Genomic DNA, 21,266 nt, shown 5'->3' on the forward strand with positions numbered 1-21,266 from the left:
TAGGAAACTGGGTTATATAGACAAGCTGCTATCCTGCATAGGCTTATGACTCCCGTAATGCCCAGCTAGAAAAACCAAAACAGACTAATTCACGAGGACGTCATTCTTAAATAGGATTTGAGTCAGGTTTGACCAGGAGAACTACTTACTCAATAGAGCTCAGACATCAAAGATGACCTAAGTCTCTGCCGCACAATGTACAAAGTGCCAAATTTCAAACCTGGGAATTAGTACAGTCTTTCCTGTTGCTGTTTCCGTCAGGTTTTAGATAAGTTTAGCTTCATTTCAGGTTTTGTTATCTCAAATGCCAGAACATCCCAAACTTATTCTAAATTAAATAAGAAAGTTCTTTCCTAAAAGTCAGGACTAAAGTTTCCAGTGAGAACACAAAAAATGTTGAAAAATTAGTGTGAAGGAGAATGATTCTCCGCAACAACAAAAATGAGAATTTTAAATGCTTGAAATTTAGTATTTTCCAAGTAGATAAGCAACATTTAGTCTAGTGTTCCTACATCAGTCATATTAATGTTACTGTGCATGTCATTTTGGGCAGAAATTAGGGTATTGTAGGTATATTCATTATACTATACTCTAGAAGAGGTTGGCAGTAGCAATAGATAGCAATTAATATTTTCTATATTATTTGCTATATTTTAATATAGCAATAATAGCAATTAATATATTCTACATTCTACCTTCCTTCTGTACTTAGATAATTTTCAATACAAAGCCTAAAAGTCGATAGTTTGGCAACCTTAACACCAGTAACGAAAGTAAGCAGTTTTGTGTAACGCACGTCCTGCTGAGTGTGGAATATAGAAACTATTTCCTCCTCCGTTAGAGACTAATAGGCATTTCGTATCTTTAGATTTTTGTTGCTAGATCCTTCCCATAACAGCACTGAAAACTTAGAATGTGTTTTCTTAGGAAGGACCACCTTTTGAGATCTGTGATCTTCCTTCTTTGTGCATGAAAGAAAAAAAACCTGTCCTTGGTAGATAAAGTCAGACCCTTGAACCTGCACACCCCACTGACCTCCACAGCTAATTCTTCTCAAACTACAAGTCTGAGTCTAGTTCAAACTCAGTGTCAACTAAAAATAGCTCAGAGACGACACGCAACCGTACTCCTAATTACTGGCATAAATCACAGTCAGTTTAACAATTGGTTTAATTCCTCATTATCTTCACAGTAAGACTCCCCTAATTCAAGAGGGATGTGCTATTTTCCTTTAGTGTGAATTCTTAACGCCAAATACCCAAAAGATTCTCCTAAAAACCAATCAATTCAAACCAGTTTCTTCGGTGACATCAAACCTACAACTTCACATCCCTATTGATCCTATTAAAGGTGAAGAGATTTGTCTACGTGATGTAGGGATGGATGTTTTCAAACTGCAGAGCACTGAAAACAGATGGCAGCACATCCCAATCAACGTCAACATTATAGTAAGAGGCTCTTCACCAACTGATTTGTATTAAAACACTATCTTGGAAAAAAATCCAAGGTACACTAATCCGATAGAAGGATAAAGACAAACAGACCATCTGTTCACATCTCTCACTTTAACAGAGGTGCAGTCTTATCTTAGTGCCCTAAAAACACACACGAAAATACTTTTGATACACGCAATTTAAGAGAGCCTATATTAGTTTGAAGGAGCTGATCCATTCTAAAGCAGAGTTTTTGGGGGTCAAGTGACTTTTTTTTGGACATTTTGTCACAAGTTTAGGAGGGGGAAGCAATTTCTAAGTTGATAACACAGGATTACTCTTTTATTCCTTCTCCTCTCTACCCTAGCTAAGGAAGACATGGACTGAGGAACGTGTTTACAAACAGGCGATTGTTTTCTCTTGTATGGAATATGCAACTAAAATGATTTAGATATCTAACATGGAAAACCGCACACACTGCACATTTTGCTAAAAACACTGTGTCTTATATTTTAAGTAAAATGCTGAATTCCATCAAGATTATTTTAAAGCATTCAAATATACTCAATCCTCAATTACCATCTCGTGCTCTGATTTTAAATTATAATATTATGTAAGTTAAATATACCTCCCTCTCTTGCCTCAGAACTGAGGGAATAGCTTCAGAGCTCTCAAAGAGGATCTAAATTGCTTCTAAGTTCCTAGGAGACAGTATATTTTATGTTCCTATTACTTAAGAAATGTAATATACTAATACCTGCATATGCTATTTTTCATTTCTTTTTTTCAATATCCTGAAGATCAAAAATATCTGAGCTTTTAATGCGGTATTGCAATGGTGGGTTTAAAATCCCCTTTGCCCTGAAGTCATTTAGCATTTTTCCCCTAGGTTTTTCTACTCTAAAATAGCTATTTCAATTCATCTTATGTTCTCCTAAAACCCCAGTACCCACCATCCCAGGTATTTTTTTTTTTTTTTTGTTAAGACTTCTATTTTACATTAGCAGTGTTAAGAAAGAGGTTCCTCAATTCAGGCTGTGAGTTGGGTACATTAATGAGTTTTTAGATGTAAATGCAGGTGATTCTGCTAAGGTGGAAGCCAGGAACAGACACTTTGGTGCAGGAACTGAAGCAGATTATTGCGATAGTTCTGCCCAGGGATTCTTCCTAGTCTGATTATCGCTGGTTCACTCTGCTCTGCCAAAGCACAAAACCAGAACCACCGCCATCTCTTTCCTTCACAGAGCTAAAAGGATGAGGAAATCCATGGAACACACTGCAAAGCCCCAAAACGCATCCACCGATGCCAGTGGGAAACCCACCCCACCGGCGCCATGAGGACCAGCCGATCTGTCTCCTGTTGCAAGGAGGCTCCTTCCTTCTCCCCTTGCAGGCAGGAGGAAGAGGAGGGAAAGCAGAAATGGTCCTTCCGTGCTGGTGTACATAGATGGCCAGGAGCCACGAATTTTAAGGGACAAACTCATCTCTGCCACCTCCAGCTGCCGCCCAGCTCGGAAAGTTTTGCTTAGTTATTGAGAAAGCAGTCTCCGGATGGACTGCGCACTTCTGAAACACAAAGCTATGAGAACTACACACAGCGCCGAGGAGCCAGGTCTCCATCGCCTCCCATGCTACCGAGATAGAGAATAGGCAAATACATCAAACTGGAAATACAATTAAAATCTGTTTGGCATTAAGCCAACATAAAGCAGCACAGGGCACGCTGCCCTGCACTGGTTTATCATTAACTGGGCTAGAACAGGTTCGGTCAGGAACGGCACCCTTCTTGGGAGGCAGGGGACCTTCACTGAAATTTTCAGGTAGGTGCCACAGGCATATAAGCGCTGACTAGAGGTAGCTCAGAGCCATCAGTTCTTCCACCTCTTGTCTTGGCCTTCCCCTGGTTACTCCGTGAAAGCATTCCTCCAGAGAATAACCACACGGACATCCTGCCATGTGCGCTTTCAGAAGGGCACTACTGGACTGTACAGTGGCTTACTTAAAAAAAATGGAAAAGTGTGTTTAACTCAAGTCTGTCTAAAACAGTATGTGAAATAAGAGTCGATCTCTTTCCAAATCTGAATAACTAGATAGAATTTATTCTTGGAACCAAAACACCTTACAGGCAGCCACTACTTTTTCACAAGTGGCAAAAACATAGTTGTTAACTGAACACTGCGTAACTTCTCCTCAAAAGTACGGAGCAAGTTGCAAGTGATATGGTGGACCCCCACACCCATACATAGGCACTAAAAAGGAGCTCCATCCTGCCAAGCGCTGCTCACCTCCTTCCCTGGCCAGGTCCATCCTCCTCCCAAGTATGGCTCAAGGGACAGGTTGCTCATTAAGTGCACGCATGGAGCTTCAGTGTCAGTCCCGAGTGACCTGGGTCCTCCACGGCCACACATGAACTTCTCTAATGAACTAAGTAATCAAGGCTCTCTTAACAGCTCCAAACCATGCATTTCATAAATCAACCACAGCCGAATTTAAAGACACATAGGTAGGATATTTGTGGTTTTAAGGACCAAAGCTGAGCCGCCTTTGCAGCGGCAGTTCTTAACAGATTGAGACTGTTCTTCCACATTTTTCCTTCCTGAACTAGAACAACCAAAGATTAAACTCAAAGAAAGAAAGTTCATTAAAAAGGCAAGAGCTGGCAGAACAGGGCTATATGACAAGAACCACTGGTCTGGATTAGCGACAGTTAATCCAAAACATGGGAAAAAAACCCGAAAAGGCTTAGAGAATTTGATCTTGCAAGTTAAAAAATCTATATATACACATGGTTTACAAACCAAGCAAATTTATTCCAAGAATAGAAATGAAATATGGGTCACTTCTGGATTCTTAATCAAAATACTGCAGTATTCCTGTTAGCAGACTTAATCTGGGATTCAGATGTATTTAGAACAAGTGATCAATCTGGACCAAAACAGAAAGCTTCTCCCGTGCTGTGCACAGTTCTGCAGAAAGCCGCACGGTGACAACTTTAACTTACGTTTATCAAGACTCCAGGCAGTAGATTTCATCGTTAGAAAGGATGAGTGGGAAGGTGCCGAACTAATGTAAACTACAGTTTTACTACAGAAGTAAAAGCCATTGAAAGACGGTAAAGATGATTGAGGTAACTGTCTCCCTGCATTTCTAGCAAAAAGACTGCTGAGTTTGTGCTGGATTTTTAACCAATTTGCACAGCATTGAAAAAAAAAATATATATATAGACAGGTGCAAATAAAGTGCAGCATGCTAGAGAGTATAAAGTTATTTCTTCCAGGCACCTCCACCTGCACATTCAAGAGGCTACAACCATTTAATAGCTTTCCTTATTCCTGCACTACCTACTTCCCTTCCTACACCCCTTGATAAAAATAAGACACCCGGCGAGCCTCTTCTCCCAACACATACTCCTTGTCCTCAGCGATGGGAATTCACCATTTGACCTAGTGGTGCGCTTTATGAACTCGTACGTTCTGGCTGCAAATAAACATACAGAAACTACCGCTGCTCTTGCCACAGGCAAAATTGTTTGCTTAGTGCCTTCCACCCCAACTCCGCGGGCTTCAGGAATCTTTTGGAAACTTTCAACAGCATAACGGGATACACTGAGGGGGACATTTCCTCCGAGGAAATGCACGCACGCCGCTAATGAAAGCAAATTAATTGGGGAAAGTGTGTCTCCATGTGGGAGGGGAATATTTTGTTTTCACTACCACAGCTGAAGAATCTCATTCTCTCAGCGAGAACAGAGCTGCTTGCAACCCAGCCACCTCTTTGGGATGAAACTTTCTCAGCTTCGGTCTGAAAAGACCTCCTGCAGTCCCCTTCCCATCGCTACGCCAGGGCCCCATTCAAAGCCCTTTCCCACAGCAACAGTACTTCTGGCGAGCAGTCAGTCACTTCTGATCACATTTTGCTGTTTTCTCAAACATCGATTCAGTTTCCCCTTTTACTAAAAGAAAAAAAAAAAAAAAAAAAAAGGAAAAGAATAGCTTTATTTACCTGAACATCGAAGTCTGGAAGGAGGCGAGTGATGGCCTGTGAAGAGATTTTAAAGCATTAAAGCAGGTAGCTTTTGCGGATACAGAAATCTGTGCTGGGAAATGTCGGCTCTAACCCACCGGTTGTGCAGCCGAGACCTCTGTCCTGTCCCTTCATCCAGTGAAAGCTCTCTTGCTGAACACCAAAATTCACCCAAGTGTTTTCACCCACTAATCTTCACTGACAACAAGAGAGCAGTAAAATGCTAGATTATAGACCAGCAAAATAAAACACAAAAACTGGTGCATCTTCAGTTATTGCTAAATCACTCAGCAGTACAACACTGGACTTTTCTCCGTTGCTTATTTTAGCCATGGGACAGCCAACAGCCCACCTCAGTCCTACCTAGGATGGAAAGCTGTTGTTCCAGCACGCACTGAGCACCTGCAACTCAGTTACGCTGACGTTACTGGGATTCGGCTACACGATGTGGAAGGTGGGAAGAGTTTTACCCTAGCCCAAATCAGGCCTCGTTATGTTTAGGAGGTTGGCTGGACACAGCGACTGGACATTAGGAAGCATTTTTTTACCGAGAGGGGGGTCAAACCCTGGAACAGGCTTCCTAGAGAGGTGGTTGATGCCCCAAGCCTGTCAGTGCTTAAGAGGCATTTGGACAATGCCCTTAACAACATGCTTTAACTTTTGGTCAGCCCTGAAGTGGTCAGGCAGTTGGACTAGATGATCATTGCGGGTCCTTTCCAACTGAAATAGTCTATTCTATTCTATTCCAAATTCCAACCTGTGACCAAACATGACTATTACTGACAAGGTCCTACACCTGCTGCGGATCTCCACCAGCGGAGTTAGGTGACATCCTCCCCATCTCCAATAGCCTGAGAGGCTTATAACTTCAAAGGAAGAAGTGTCTTAAAGTCACCTCCTTCTATTAAAAGACAAGGAAGAAGTCAAGCTCATATTTCCACTGGGAGGCTGAAAACAAAGGGTAGATCAGCCAAACCAACACTTGTTACGCTGCAGAGGACAGAGAAGCCAAAGTATGGAGATAAAAAGCAGAGCTTAGGATCCTTGCAGGGAGGTCACACAGTCCCAGAAGCACAGCTAAATTAAGGATAGAAGACATCAGAAGCAATACAGCTGCTGTCTTAGGCAATATCACCTCAGATGGCAGACCTCAAAGCATACCCATAACTACGATAGGACTCTAGAGCCATGATCTTTAGGTAATTAGGTGACATCTTGTATATACAAACAGGCATCTAAAGAACCGTGGAAGTAATTTTACACAGCCTTAGCTGTAGACAACCTGCGCTTTTTTATTATACTGTTGGTCTCATGACCTTTTAAACATAGCTAGTTTCACACACTAATGTTCCAGTGGGGTCTAGTGGGGTCTAGAGCTGAAAGGAGTCTGTAGATATGGCATCTGGCTAAAGAGCATACGAAATAAGGCTCCATCACTGTTCAGGAATGAAGACTCAGCTGCAGAAGAAAGCCAGGCACAACAAGCCAGGATCCGACTGGTAACCTTAGTATGTGCTGAGTGTCCTTCAGGGCAATCTTTTCCACTTTCTCAAAATATATTCAGTAACTTCTTTCACTCTATGTTAAGAATGGCCACAGAGGAAATCAAACTCTCTGCTAGTTCCTCCACACAGACAAAGCTTAAGTTAACATCATGAATAAAAGCATATAGGTTTAATTATATATATAATTGACATAGATATATAGACATATAATTGTCAAGATACCAATTTTGATCTGCGTGCTACAGAAACCCAGAAAGTTAATCAATGTTTTAAGATATTTCTGAACTTTGAAGCAAAGGTATTTCAGTACCCATAGGACTTCTGCTTAGTATTTGCTTCACTTTGCAAGAGAACTGAACAATATTGGCATTAAAAAGGCATCTTAGTTTCTGAAAAGTTTGAGTGCTGCATTCACTGGTATCCAAACAAGCTCTGCTTTCATGCAATGTCCTTGGCAGAGGAGCTGTGTTTAAAGTTTCTCTAGCCATTTCACTGCAGTCACAAGTGGAAATCATTTTCTGAAGTGTTTACGCAAAAGAGGGAATAAAAAAGAAAGCAGCAGATAGAGCAATGGATAGTTCTAGCGTAAAAACAACAGAAAAAACCCAACACGTTTATATACATCATTGTCAAGAATTACAATCTTTGGGAACAAAAGAAAAAATCTTAGTTTTGGTTCAAGAAAAAAGCTGAGAGGTTCCTTCACATATTGGAGTGAATTATTTGCCATGAACATACTAAAGCACAGAGTGTTGCTATCATCGAACAGAGTCAAACAGCCACCGAAGTCAGACACTGTGGGCAGATTTTTGGAGAAAAATGGTGCAAGAACAAATGGAAAGAAGTACAACAGGGTTAAGCATAAAAAAAAAAAATGCTGCAACCCCAGAGGAATGGCTGCGGCTTGTGAACACTCAGTCGGCTGCAGACCCGGGAGCAGTTTGGCTTCAACTCACAGCTCAATGCTACCAGAGAGGATGAGATGGGGCAGAGTCGCACCTCCGGACTCAGACATGCCTGGAGGAAAAGTAAAGCCTCTCTCTGTGCCTTCTTAAAAGGCAGCTAACAGAAGAAAGTTTATAACTCCACACTGATAAGTCCATAGGTATAGATGGATCTATATGAGATTGCTCAATCGACACCATCCAAAACAGCCGAAGACACAGAGAGCTGTCATTATTCAGAAAACAAAAAATGCCACCACCAGATTAGCACTAGAGAAAAGTAAAACCAAAGACTGTGAAAGAGCAAATAATTAGGGTTCAGTTTGGCATAATTAAAAAATCCACTCTCTTATTGCACCTCCAGTTCCTCTTAGTTGTTTCTTCTATATTGTATGTTAGAATTAATCTAAGAACACATGGGCCAATCCAACAGCAGCCCTGAAATAAAACACATAAGAACTAAAAAGCTCTAAAATAATTACCTCCTCCTTCTCCACCAGAGGTTTCACCTCTGCAAGGTGAGCATCCTGGAACTCTGTTGACATGGTCAGTAGCTGATATCTGCAAAAATTAGAAGAAAGATTTGTTCTCAGCTTGCATCGAAGATTAAATACAGGAACAAATAAAGATCCTGCTCCACCCAACACCCCCACCAGTGACCCACTGCCTCAGGTTATAGTTTAAAAGACCTTTGCAAGAAGGTTGTGAATCTCTTGTAAAATGCCTCCCGGGTTTATTTATACACACAGTCCTGCACAATACGAGATTAAAGAAATGTTAAGGCTGCAAGATCAAACAAAAGTTTGGCAGCTTCAAAATGGAGAACGCTGAAGGAAAGGGGGCAGGGACCAGGAGAAAGAGCCATGGACACTGGTAAAAGGCGGCGTAACCAAATCTGCACAGCCACCTTCTCCTGAAATTAGCTTGAATACTTGTCTCTGAAATTTATTTATTTTTCTTCTTTTTAATTTTTTTTTTTTTTTGATGAAGGCTCCCTCTCCATCCCCCAGATCTTTACTGTAAGAAAACTGAACTGGACACTCAATAGCACCACTTCACTCTCAGCCTTGTGTGCTCCATTCTTGGGACAGAAACACCTTCCTTGATCTGAACAAATAAAAACTACCAAGTAAAACCAGCGCTTCTTTAAACGGACACCAGCAATGTGTATACAATAACGCTGTTTTCAAAATGGTCAGAGTAAGGAACAAGACTGCTGTCTCCTGCTCTCGGAAAGGACCGGCATCGCGACACCCAGCCCTCATCTGTGGGAGGCTTAACTGGGAACACGGATGCAGCCAAACCTGAAGGACTGCAAAGCCAAGGAAATTGTTTTTCACCCTCAATTTATGTAGAGCCAGATGGAAGATGCCCAGTGTATCTTGCCCACAGAAATCTTTTGGCTAAGCAGCACCCCCAGCCCCAGCACCGTCACGCCGCCCCGAGCACGCAGACCCCAGGTTCCCGCCCCATTTCCCCACTGGCCAGATACCTGTTTAATCTTAAAATTAAACTGTTTTTTTTTTAAAAAAAAAAAACTGGGGTTACAAAAAATCTTTACCAAGGCTTGCATTTAACTTAAACGCTGAAGAAAATTTACGCCGAAGTGCCAAAGCACCCGTTAGAACCCCAGGAGAGGTGTCTGCCGGGGCGGAGGGAGCCGCAGGCTGTGCTGCTGGCGCAGCGCGCCTTCTGCATTCGGACCAATGGGCATCTCAGTTCAGCCACCGTATCAGCCAAACTGGGAGTGAAAAAGAAGAACAACGGCATGTTTTCATTCTCTTGACAAAGATAAGGTGCCAGAGGCAGAGGGCTGCTCCCTGCGAAGCTCTAATGAACGACCAGAAATAGTTCTCAAAAGAGATACTGACACTGTTTTAACCGCAAGATGAAAAATACAAAAGTCAAAGTATGCTTGTTACGTATCCTCTGGTCTGCCGGAGGAATGCACGTCATGTGGGTTTTGGGCATCTTTGGACAAAATTGGGAATTTATTAACTACACAACCATAAAACAAATCAATTATTTACATGTTTAGGAATTATTGACTAAGCGTAACTGCAAACATTTAATTGTTAATAATTCTCCTGAAGATAAGCATAAAACTATGGAACAAAATTTAAATTGTTTCTTTAAACCATGATTTCCCACCTCCTGACTTAAATCTGATTTAAGCCGATCAACCCTGTCTACATAGATGACCTGGTGCTCAAGAAGGGCTGTGAAGCCCACAGGAGCATTCAGGAGCCGGCAGCATCATTTTTAATCGGTCCCATAGGTTAACTCAATGCGCTTTATTCTGGGCAAAGATGCTCTAGTGGGAAAGCTTGCAAGATGTCTGGATGTTGCAGGAAGCTATGAAGTGGCACACACTGATTAAGAAAGTTAATGCTTAAAAAAATCACTGGTGTCCATGCACGTGCAAACAGCTTCAGATTTTAGGAACTCTTCTTGCTAGCTATGCAACTGGATGGATTTTTTGGTAAAGAATTAGGCTGGGGATTTTAAGCTTGGAGAAATGCTTCATGAATATTTAACCCCACCACTTGAGGGATGGGGACAGGAACAAACTGACCCCATTGCCAGTAACTTGTAATCCAAATTTACAGCGAGGCACTGGAGATACTTAAATAGTCAGAAGAGTCAAGACAGAGTTAATTCCCTGGCAGTCACTCTGATTCAGCCTTTTTCTCCAGGTTTTCCAGTAAGTTTTGCCTGTTACAGACTTTAATCATAATGAACACACAAAAAAAATCCAAGTTAGCCAAAATTTCAAGCAACTGCAAGTGACAGTTTAGAAATAGTGTTACATGTTTTTGTAATTACTGCCATCTATGTAATCTGACATCCTACAGAGTCAGCAATTGTGCATGGCAGAGAGGGAAAATAAATGCTGCTGCAATATTTGGGTGCCAAAAATATTTACATGCAATTGCACCTAACTCAAACGTCTTTTTTTTTTTTTTTTTTTTCCAATTCAGCAAATTCTGTTAAGACAGAAATAGCACCTTAATGTTGCACCTAATTCTGCAATAGGGACTAAAAATGCAAGAGATTTTTCCCTGTTTTGCCTATAGGGGAGGAAAGTAAGAAGCCAGGTCCCCTGCAGTTTTCCAGTAAGAAGTGGCTCGAGGAACAAAGCCACAGCTAGTGTTTGTGGAAGAAAGTTGTTTACACGGGGCAGTTTCAGATTTTCAGGGACTCAGAGCATCGACTGCAAATGACCAAAAAGCCTGTGCCAAAAAGAACAAGATGGATGCCTTTTATAGCCTTAAAAAACAATCCTGTTTTCATAATAGTTCAAAGTTGTTGCTCTATGTTTCCGAAAGAACCAGCACTAGGAAGTGCTGACCAGCAGATTACACGACTGCCATAAAGTCTGCTGAACAAAAGCCCAACGTGTACCAAGTTCTCGTTTTTGGAAAGATACCAGATCTTGCAGCCACATAATGTTTTCAGATCAGGCATTTCCAAGCTCTGGGGTTTCCTTCAATGCATCAGGAATACCTGAAACACTCCTACCAAGAAACAACCTTGTGAGAAGGTGGCACAACAACGTGCTATTTGTTCACGACAGCTGGCAAACAAAGCCCCGCTATCTGACAGCACTGCAAAAAAACATGGTATTTTCCAAAGAGAAAGATGCTGGGGAAGTGGTTTTGTACCTCCCATGTTCAGCAGAAACTTTACAATCTCTAAATCGGTGCTTTGTGCTCCCCCCCGTTATGTGACAGGGTAGCTCGAAGCTAATGTTAACTGCATAACTCTCCTAAATAGATAACCATACAAACATTCCTTTATACACATTTCAAAGCACTTGCCTCACAGAAGTCTTCAAAAGACAAAGATCATTTATATCTGCAAGCAGTAGTGTAAAGTTGCCAACTTGGAGAAAAACAACTTTTTTTCACTCCACTGGGCCAATTCAGCCTGCTAAGAGGTCCCGAGTTCTCTCCAGGACAAGCCACCTCCACCCAGTGGACACCCACTGCTGTGCACCCAGGTATCGGTTACAACTGCTGCTCAGAGGATTAAGTTTTAAAACAATCATACTTCTGACTAAGAAAAAAAATAAAGGTTTAAGGCACCTTTGCAGCTGGCGAAGTGTTTTAAAAATGATCACATACCTACCATTGCCAACTAGGAGGAAAGGGACCAAACCAGCCTCTAGGAAGCAAGGAGGGGAGTGGGGAAGGGTGAAGTTATCTGTGCAATAGTGTGTTCACTAATTTCCTTCAAAGATGCTTTTCTATACCCATTCCAGCAGCACAAACGCACTGCTCCAAAACCACCAGAGCGAGTGTCATAAACCAAGGCCAGTAGTAGTTCAGGAATCATTTTTCTGAGCCTGATTATTTTGCTCTTAAAGGTTCAGAGCATCATCGCTGGAGGGACAGTCATTCCTGGGGACACAGGACGGATGGGCAGCCTGGCTTTGCACAACAGTGTGCAAAACAGCTAAGAAGCCACACATAAGGCCATCCATCCTCAAACACCAGTGATGTTGCAATCACAAGTACCAAACGTTAGGTAATCCTAATATACGTGACCAAATTCATTCCAAGCACAGCAGCGAAAGAAGTTCAAAGGTCTGTCATTTCAAACTTCACTCTGCTGAAGACAGACATGCGGCTGTCCCAGTCTGTGCCACGGGGTGCATCGTAATGTGTGATGGTCTCACATCCAAGCAGGGCTGGGGGAACGGCTACAGGTTTTACCTCTGCCCTCCTACCCAACTGGTTTTTATTTACATGCTATCATGGAAAACAAAGAACAGGAAAAGACTCCTGCCTGAGCGTTTCATAAAGAAGGCAATTTCCTCAAAACAGCTTTTTTTAATTGCTGGCAGCAGAGATCATTCTCCTATTGGATATGCAGAAGAGTAACCTCACCAGAGCAACCTGATGGCATTTCCATCTTTGCAGGCTAAGCAAGGAGGAGGGACGGCAATCACTTTACACGTGGGATTAAATACTCGTGGGTGTCTAATGGCAAAGAGAGGAGGGAGAAGACCATGGGCATTGATGGCCACAACTCCCAAGCACTGGTGTTGCTCTCTGGAGTGGGACCATACAAGACAGGCGCCAGGGTCACACGTGGGAGGTGTTTCCAAGCCAGCCACATCGCTCTGCGCTTTATCCCTCGAAAGCCACAAGTGTCTTCAGAGGTCAGGCATCAGAGCAGGTAGGAAGGCAATTTGGTAGGTGGCAATTTGAGGCTTTGAGCAGCAGCTCAAAGCACTATTAAAGCACGGATGAGGCAAGGATGGAGAGAGCCAAGATGTCGTCAGAGCTCTGCAGAAGCAAAGATCCCCGTTAGTTCCAGGTCAGAAAAACAACCAAGCAGCTCAGGCCTCTGATGGTGAAGCAAGGAAAGTTACTGTGACGCTCAAACAGCACTTGAGCCTGACATGCGGTTAGTAAGACCTCTTCCAGTCATTAACAGTAAATAATGTAAACTAGTCTAACTGGCCCTAAAATAAAAAATGATGGTTACTGTAAACTGGAGAGCAGCTTGCGAAAAATTGTCTCCCCTAAACAGAAACAAGTGGACAGCAGTTAATAGCACCCATGTATGGTTATGGTCCACAATGCGCGGTCTCATTAAGTGCAGTTTACATTTCAGATGTTTTATAATAAACTTGACAATCTAATCTTCCTGTTTGTGATTCATTTAAAAACTATTCATCTTGCAAGCATCCAAACCAGTTCATGCATAAGCATCTGCCCACACCATGCCCTGTTTAAGCTACTCTTTGTTACAGGCACTGGTGTCACGAGGTCCTTTGTGTACCGAGTCACTGATTTTTTCTGACTTGGTTCCAAATGATAAATCAAGAAAGAGGTTTTAAAAGAGGTTCCTCCCCTTAAAAAAAAAAAAAAAAACAACAACAAAAAAAAAAACCCAAAACAAAACACCACAGATTACTTTTGAGAGATAAGTAGCGTCTAACTAAACAGTTTGAGCAGCAAGTGTCAAAAGCTGAAGACACACAACTGATTGGGACTCTCTGGGTTTCCTTAGATTCTGGTTATACGTGACTATCTCAATTTGCAACTAAAAGTCAGTAACTTGACACAAAGAAAGCCTGGAAGTGTAACCCTTGAATAACTTGAAGTTTCAAATAAGAAAAGGTCAAGAATCAAAGCATTACATTATACCAGGGAACTGAAACAACTACACTGCTTGGTGGCCTCCAGTCCACAGACGTCCCGTGAATTGCCATCACCCAGACCTCTCAAGAACACCACACTGCCAATACTCCATTTAATTATTTTTGTTTATTTCTAACCAATTTGCTTTTATTTCCTTTTCAACCCCTTTGTCAGCTACTCCACCAGCACGCTTTAGCGAAGGCTCTAGTTGAAAATAAGAGCTCAGGCTGGTGTCCAGGAAAAAAAATAAGGGGTTTTTAGGAGCATAATGTAACAGTGATTTTCAAAGCCAAAAAACAAGAAGGGCTTAAAGTTTTAGTAATTTTTAAGTTTAGACTTATGCTACATGCTAATCAATCTGATTAGGAAACCGAAACGTTTCAGCCAAGAACTTGAGCCCTGTGCCAAGTAAGAGCCGGGAGAAGCCACACAGAGAGGGCTGCGAGGACAGAGCCAGTGGCTGATCCCGCTGGGCTCCCCCGAAGAATGCCCAGGAGAGGGTCCGCAGCATCTCCCACAGCTGCAGCTCCGGCATACCCGTGCAGTTAGAAAGGCAAGACCTCCGGGCTCGTCTCCAGTCCCTTTTTTCTGGCTGTTTTTCGCTTGTGCAACTGGTGCCGGTGCCTGTACGGGTGCAGAGCTGTTCAGCTGCAATCGCTCCAGGTTCAGACACAGCCTTTAAACTGCCAGTTCCTCAGACCAGGGGCTGGTTATTCTTCACACGCAGAAGGCAGCTGCACATTGATAGTAGCATCAAAACAAAGTGAGCTGGGAGCAACCCTTCTGTCTACTCCGCAGATGTTGAGCAAGAACACTGTTGCAACGCGGCTTGCACAATCCTCTCGCTGTGGGATGCAATGAGGAATGTTCCTTGGAAAGCTCAGGGTCCTCCCATGCTTCACGGGAGTAGAAACTGGCTGTGGGAAGGGTTGGTGTACTAGCCAAAGGACACGCCTGTTGTCCCCATCTCCCCTATGCTGGACATCCCCGTTGTCTCCCCCGGCAATATAATGAGCAGCTATTCTACTCCTAGCTGGCAGGGAAATGGGCATCTTGCAGTGCCTTTGGGCTTGTTTCCTGTTGTAGCAAACCCTAACGCTACCTACACAGTAATATCACAACTCCACAAGGATTCGGATTACAAACCCTAATGAGGTTCTCCAAAATTCAGGTTTCTTTAGCATCTGGCACCTGAAACTGCTTCTGGTCATACCTGCGTGAAAAGTGGTTATCTCCAATAATGCAAAGTTTCTTTAAAGAGATTAAAAATATTAGTGACTGCCAGGTCACTAATAGTGCCGTCATCCCAACGTCCCTCCTCAAGCAGCCACCGCTCACTGCCGACCTGGCTGCAAACAGTCCTTGCAGGGCATGAGGGTAGGGGAACCCAGGGCTTTTGTCAGAAATGCTCCATCCAAGTGGCAGCCTAAGTTTACTTGGAAACACATGATGCCCATTTGTACTGCTGCCAATATTGTCCTTCAGCTTTAAATGACTCCAGGCTGTGGGTGGCAGCACCGCAGTGTGGTAAGAGTGAGGAGCAATCAGCTGCCTTCCCAGGCTTCCTCCCCTTACCCCACCGAGCCAGCCTGTCCCCTTCCGCTGCCCCAGCACCCTCCCAGCATCCTCCCAACATCCTTCTCTGCATCGGTCCCACGCCTCCTTCGAGTGACCGCAAACATAAAGGTCTTAAGCAAAGATTAAAGGCGATGCATTGGTACAGATCCTGACACCTGGCTTGCACCTAGCTGCCAGGCTGGGCTTTGGGGACAGATTAAATAATGAATACTGCAAAGATGCGTTAAGTATTTCATAACATGGAAGAGACGGCTTCTGCCACAAAGATTGCAGTCTAAACAGACAAGAAACAAGCTATTGTTCCTGCAGCTCACCAGTGTCAGGCCACGCTCCCCACCCCCTCCTATTCCCAATCTGCCATGCTTTAATAGGTCATAGCTTCTGCCCAGCTGCAACTGCTTCAAAAAGTGGGTGGCTCTCTGCAAGTTAGAGGGAAAGCCATACTGAGATTATTCCCGAAGGGACAGGCTTGTACTATACTCCGAGATGAGGAATGTTATCTGGCTCTCTAGGTTGCACCCTTGCAAGTACACAGTTGTTTCTTTTTTTATATTTTCCATTTTTAAGTTGATGTCACAAAGAGCAGTACTTAAGTTACAAAATATCCCAGCTAAGGTTGACGATGTATCTTAATTTCCATTTATTCATCAGGACATACTATATGGATTACAGTTTCTGAGTACATACACAACTTGTTCTACCAGCTATTAAAATTGCTTGCTCATTGCTGTTACAAGTTCTCTTTATAACCCTTGCCAAAATGTCTGGGCTGAAGTTTTCCATGACAAGTGTCAGAGGGTTTTTGTTTGTTTTTTGAGGAGGAAAGTATAATTTATGGATATTATTTTGCTACTGTGAGCTCCCAGTCCCCTTTTCTAGGATGAACTTTAGCATTCTAGATCTTAATCTGGACTCAAACTTTGCACAAACGGCCATTGTGTGACGGACAATTCTTTCAGTCTTCCCAAGAAAGACCCATTATAAAATTACCCAAATTTGCACATGCTGAGCTACTCAGGACTAGATTTGGGTAACAGTCATCTCTTGCCTGCAAGCTTCAGCACCTAGAGATACAATAAGATCTTCCCAAGGCCTGAGCACACTCCTGCCTATATCACAACAGATGGGACTGGTGAGGGAGTGTCCAAGTCAGCACTATTCAGTTCCAGAATACTCTTTGCTTCTCAAAATAAGGCCTTTCAAAATCCTCCAAAGTGGGCAAAAAGCAATTCTTCATCAGCTGACTTTTTTCAAAACTTTACCCATCCATCTGTTATATCACGCAGAGAGAACTTAAAGCTATCACTTTCCAGGTTTCATTTACAAAAAGTGTTGGAGTGATGCATGCCCAAGTTTTTATATAAGATTGGGATTTTATACACAACTTCATAAAATTCAGTATGTTTCACATGGGAAAAAATATGTGACGCTGTTAAATTGAATCATCTAGGGACAGGAAGAGTATTTTGAATTTGCAACAATATAAAGGGTCGTCATAAAACTCTGCAGTGCATCTACTTCATAGAACAGTCACAGAACCCACTATGTCGCAACTTTGTTCAAGGACACATATACATCTTAAAATTGTAGCAGGGATATGCTACATACAATACGTAGAAAGTGTGTTTAGAGCACTCTGGAACTATAGCAGCAGGAAAATGACATCATTAGTTTGACAAGGTACACACGAGCTTCCTGAAGGAAGCAACCCAAAAACCCACAGCAAGAGCAATCCTTCCTTCCTCTAGTGGTGCATTTCCCATCTGGACGTCTGCTCACAAATAAGGTTTCCTTCAAAAGCTGGGTTCTACTTTGATGATTACTTTTCCATTTCACCTTATGCCCACCAATAAACACACACACGTAAATAAAATATATCGCCACTCTTTTGCTCTGAGTGCCAGTGCCTCCACCTACAGCGTCTTCGTTAGGGGCATTACAGGTTAAGAACCTTGTCACTTACTTTTTGCTTCCTAAAAAATCAGAATTTCTTAAGGAAGTCAAGTTGGAAGAGTGGTGAAATGGCAAGGACAGAAAAAAGAACACACGCACAAAAACCAAGGGATGGTTGAAAGCACATGGAAAGATTTGGTTTACAGTCTGTTACGTTTTCATGCAGCACTAGGTCCTAAGGTTTGCTTTTTGCATCAACTTTTGCATCACCCATACAGTACTAGCAGACTGACCTTACACATCCATGGTAGAAAATAAGCTGAAAGAGCTGTACTTTTGAAGCTATACTTAGTTCAGACAGGAAGCAGCCAGTTAAAAGCTTGGAAAAGTAGTGAATATCCAGTTTTAAAAACAGGGCTTGAAAAGGAAGATCTGCATTGACCAACTTCCAGCTATAAAGAGAAAAAAAACTCACTGACAGATGAAAAAGATATATTAAAATTGTGACAATTAACTGAAAGGAAGTAGTGCAAAACCCAAAAGAAACATAGGAAACGTGATCAGCCACACAAAATAAGAGCAGTAGAATTGACATACATCCTGCTTTGTACAAACAGATACAGCTGTGGAAAATTTCATCAGCACGGGCAGTCCAGCTGTGCATCAGCAAGCGGAGCACCTCTGCATGGAGAACATCCCATTTGACAACAAACCGCTGGGCATTATCCAAAGACAACACTCTCATGCCAGCTGGGAAACAAAACAGGCCTGATCCTGCCGCAGCCCTTAGCTAAAAGTAAAACTAAACTCATCTCCCTCAGCGTCCACATTCGAGTTTGAAACTTGGATAATTGCAGGCTTTACTCTCCGATCACGTGCTGTGCTGGATTAAATGGTGAATAATGGCACTGATTCTCATGGACGCTCAGTACTGAGTTTAATTATGTCATAATAACACTTTAACGATACAAGATCGCATATTCAGGCGAAGCTCTGAATGGTTCCTTACTGCCGCTCCAACTCCGCGGCCAAAGGGAATTAACAGTAGGGATTACCTCCCACTGACTGTGCCCGCTGAAGTCACCCAGAGCTCTGGAAGTGACACAGATAGGAACCCCCCACCACCCCTGGCGAGAAACACCAAGTTCAATAGCCATTATATTCACGGCCATTGATTTCCAAGGGGCCTAACCCAGATTTTAGTCATCCGTAGCAACACACACCACCAAACCTGCAAATGGGATTGCCTTACTCTCAGCCTTTTAAACAACTTCAGACTATCTCCTGTGACTTTCCAGGACTGGAAAGTAATTCAATTGCAACTTTTGGGACAGAGCTTTTGACAGATGGCAGAGGGGTAACTATTGCTTCCCTGACCCGCCGACAGCTGGAGATCCGCTCCCCACGCCACAGTCCCGGAAAGCTCTTCACCGAGAAGGCTGCAGGGGCAGCACCAGCTCACGTTAGGTCAGCTTACAAATTTACACCTAAAAGATGTAGCTAAAGGGCAGTCTGCATACACCACCATTTATTTAGCGCAACAACGACAGGACAAAGTGGGCTTTTCTGTACTTCTGCCTGAGATTTCCAGGTGCCGTGACACAACGCGGAAGTTGGATGTAAACAAACTGCCAGCTGGAAGTCATACTTTGTCTAAAGGACCAGCATTTCATCCCTATTAATATTAAGCAGTTGCACCTCCTGGGTTTCGGAAGATTTTTTCCTTTCAGGCGGTCAAACCAGAGCAACTAGAGAAAGTCCCTCTTGCTGCGCACTGCTGGGACTGAACTGATTCAGACCATCGCTTTCCCAGGCTGTGCTCTCCCCTGACAGCAAAGGGGCTGGACGCATGATGTAGGCATTGCTGATCCACCACAATTAGAATTTGTATTATTTTTGACAGTTTCACCATTTCTAGTTGTCTTCATTCTGAAGCGCTTCAAGCCAGTTTCACCCCCCCCCTGTATCTTTTCTTTCACTCTTTGTCTATTTTGAGACAATAAAAGCAGGAAATGTCTTATTACATATATGCTCCATGTTTTGTGCAACAGATTCTCAGGCTCTGATGAGGTTAAATGAAAAAACAGCATTTTCTATGGGAAGTTAGAAGTTTGCCAAAATCCCTCAAGCTGGTCATGAGAAGATGCATGCTGCACTTCAGTCAAACAAATTAATCACTTAGGTTTAAAAATCTGAATGAAAGAATTTTTCTCACAACAGTTCACTGCTAATCCCACCTGAACTACAAGGGCAAATTTCTCAACTGCCTTATAACTATTTTTAAGGAGCAGGTTCCCATGCCGATGTGTTTCCCAAAGATGCACTGTGATCTCCCCATGTAACTGTTGTACCGCAAAAAGGAATATTCAAAGAGCAGAGTATCTCCCGCTGGACTAAAGAAAATGCCACTGAGCATTCATACAATCTACCCAGATGATCTGTCACAGTTTTAGCATTCCCTTTTATTTTGGCAAGAACAAAAAAAGCCATTGTGCAGGGGAGAAACAGAAAAACTTAGAGAGTCTGTTTTTTGGTGGTGCAGACGCTGGTTCCCAAACACAGGCAGGCACATATGGCAGCCCTCCCTCAGCAGTGGGTGACACTTCTTTGGCTATTGCCAAATTCTGTGGACACCTGACACTTTGACATCTCTATCCTGCTGTCACCTTGGGTGAAGTGGCCAATGAATGTAAGGAATCAGTACACAAATCCTTTTTCCTCGGGGAAACAAATGAAAACCCCAGCTTGTCAAGATCTTCTAGACCCCTCTCCCCCAGCCTGGTTCAAGGCCAGCTACTTCTGCAGATTGCCCATTCTCAAGGGGATGAGTTCACCTCTCAGTTCACTGATCGTAGAAATTTTGGTTCAAAGTTTTCAAAGTTGAAATCCAGCCCATTCAACTATCTGCTGAATTGAAGAGCAGATTCAGAAGTTGCGGTCTCCAGTTCCCCAAACCGTTATGCCATGGCATCTGTTCAGTTTACACCAAAAAATATTAGGTGCACAAACCATACACACCCTAAGGACTCTCTCATTACTACATTAAACCTGTTTCCACTGCATCTGTATTTTCCTTGTCAAAACACACACAAGTTCCTCCTGAACACATTCATGCATTATTCTTCTTCAAGGGCACGCAGCTTATTAGTACTCTGGGAACTCTACAAACCTTTAAGGAACACTTTATTTTTGCTGCACCTACTCCTGAGTTTTACCATTTCATCCGCAGTCATTAAATTCTTGCTGTGCACAGGCCATCGTACAGCATTAGCTGCCTGCTGTTTATGCAAGTACTTGGGATAAAAACACAGTCATTCTATGTCAAACTACGTTACACTCTGGTTAAAAGAGCACAAAATTTAAAAACAAACAACCAAACAAAAAAAAACATTCCCAGCTTAATGCCACTGGATGAAGTTTTGATGTTATGCCTGAAATAACCAAGACTAAAAGCAGCAAGGCAGACTTCTCACATGTTTACCTGAAGCATTTGACAGCTCCTGTTTACAGGCTATTTCCATTGCTCGCCCTCAACAGTGAGTTTTTCAGCAGCTGTATATCTTTGACACACGTGGACACACACACACACACACACAAAAAAAAGCTGACAAAAAGCCAGAGGAAGTCAAAACGGTGCAACACATTGCAGAGAATCTGGACAGAAAGCTTCAGGTTGTCTTTGACCTCTTCCATTCCACTACAACTGCATTTTCTAGGTTCAAAATACAGTTCCTA

General features: G+C 42.8%; 1 protein-coding gene across 4 annotated transcripts in view; it reads right to left on the reverse strand.

The window, feature by feature from the left end:
• Positions 1-21,266, reverse strand: part of NDRG1 (N-myc downstream regulated 1) — a 61,475-nt gene that overhangs the window by 18,847 nt on the left and 21,362 nt on the right. For 2 of the 4 annotated variants that reach the window (XM_082499640.1, XM_082499641.1), the window contains exons 2-3: positions 8,388-8,466; positions 5,436-5,471 (exon numbers count right to left, since the gene is read on the reverse strand). In XM_082499640.1, coding sequence (XP_082355766.1) covers positions 5,436-5,471; positions 8,388-8,466 — 115 coding nt within the window. Of the gene's footprint in view, positions 1-5,435; positions 5,472-8,387; positions 8,472-21,012; positions 21,028-21,266 lie in introns of those variants that run through there. The other 2 variants (XM_082499642.1, XM_082499643.1) reach the window with 2 other exon arrangements.

This window comes from Vanellus vanellus (assembly GCF_965231255.1).
Source record: "Vanellus vanellus genome assembly, chromosome: 2".
In the NCBI taxonomy this organism is placed as follows: domain Eukaryota; kingdom Metazoa; phylum Chordata; class Aves; order Charadriiformes; family Charadriidae; genus Vanellus; species Vanellus vanellus.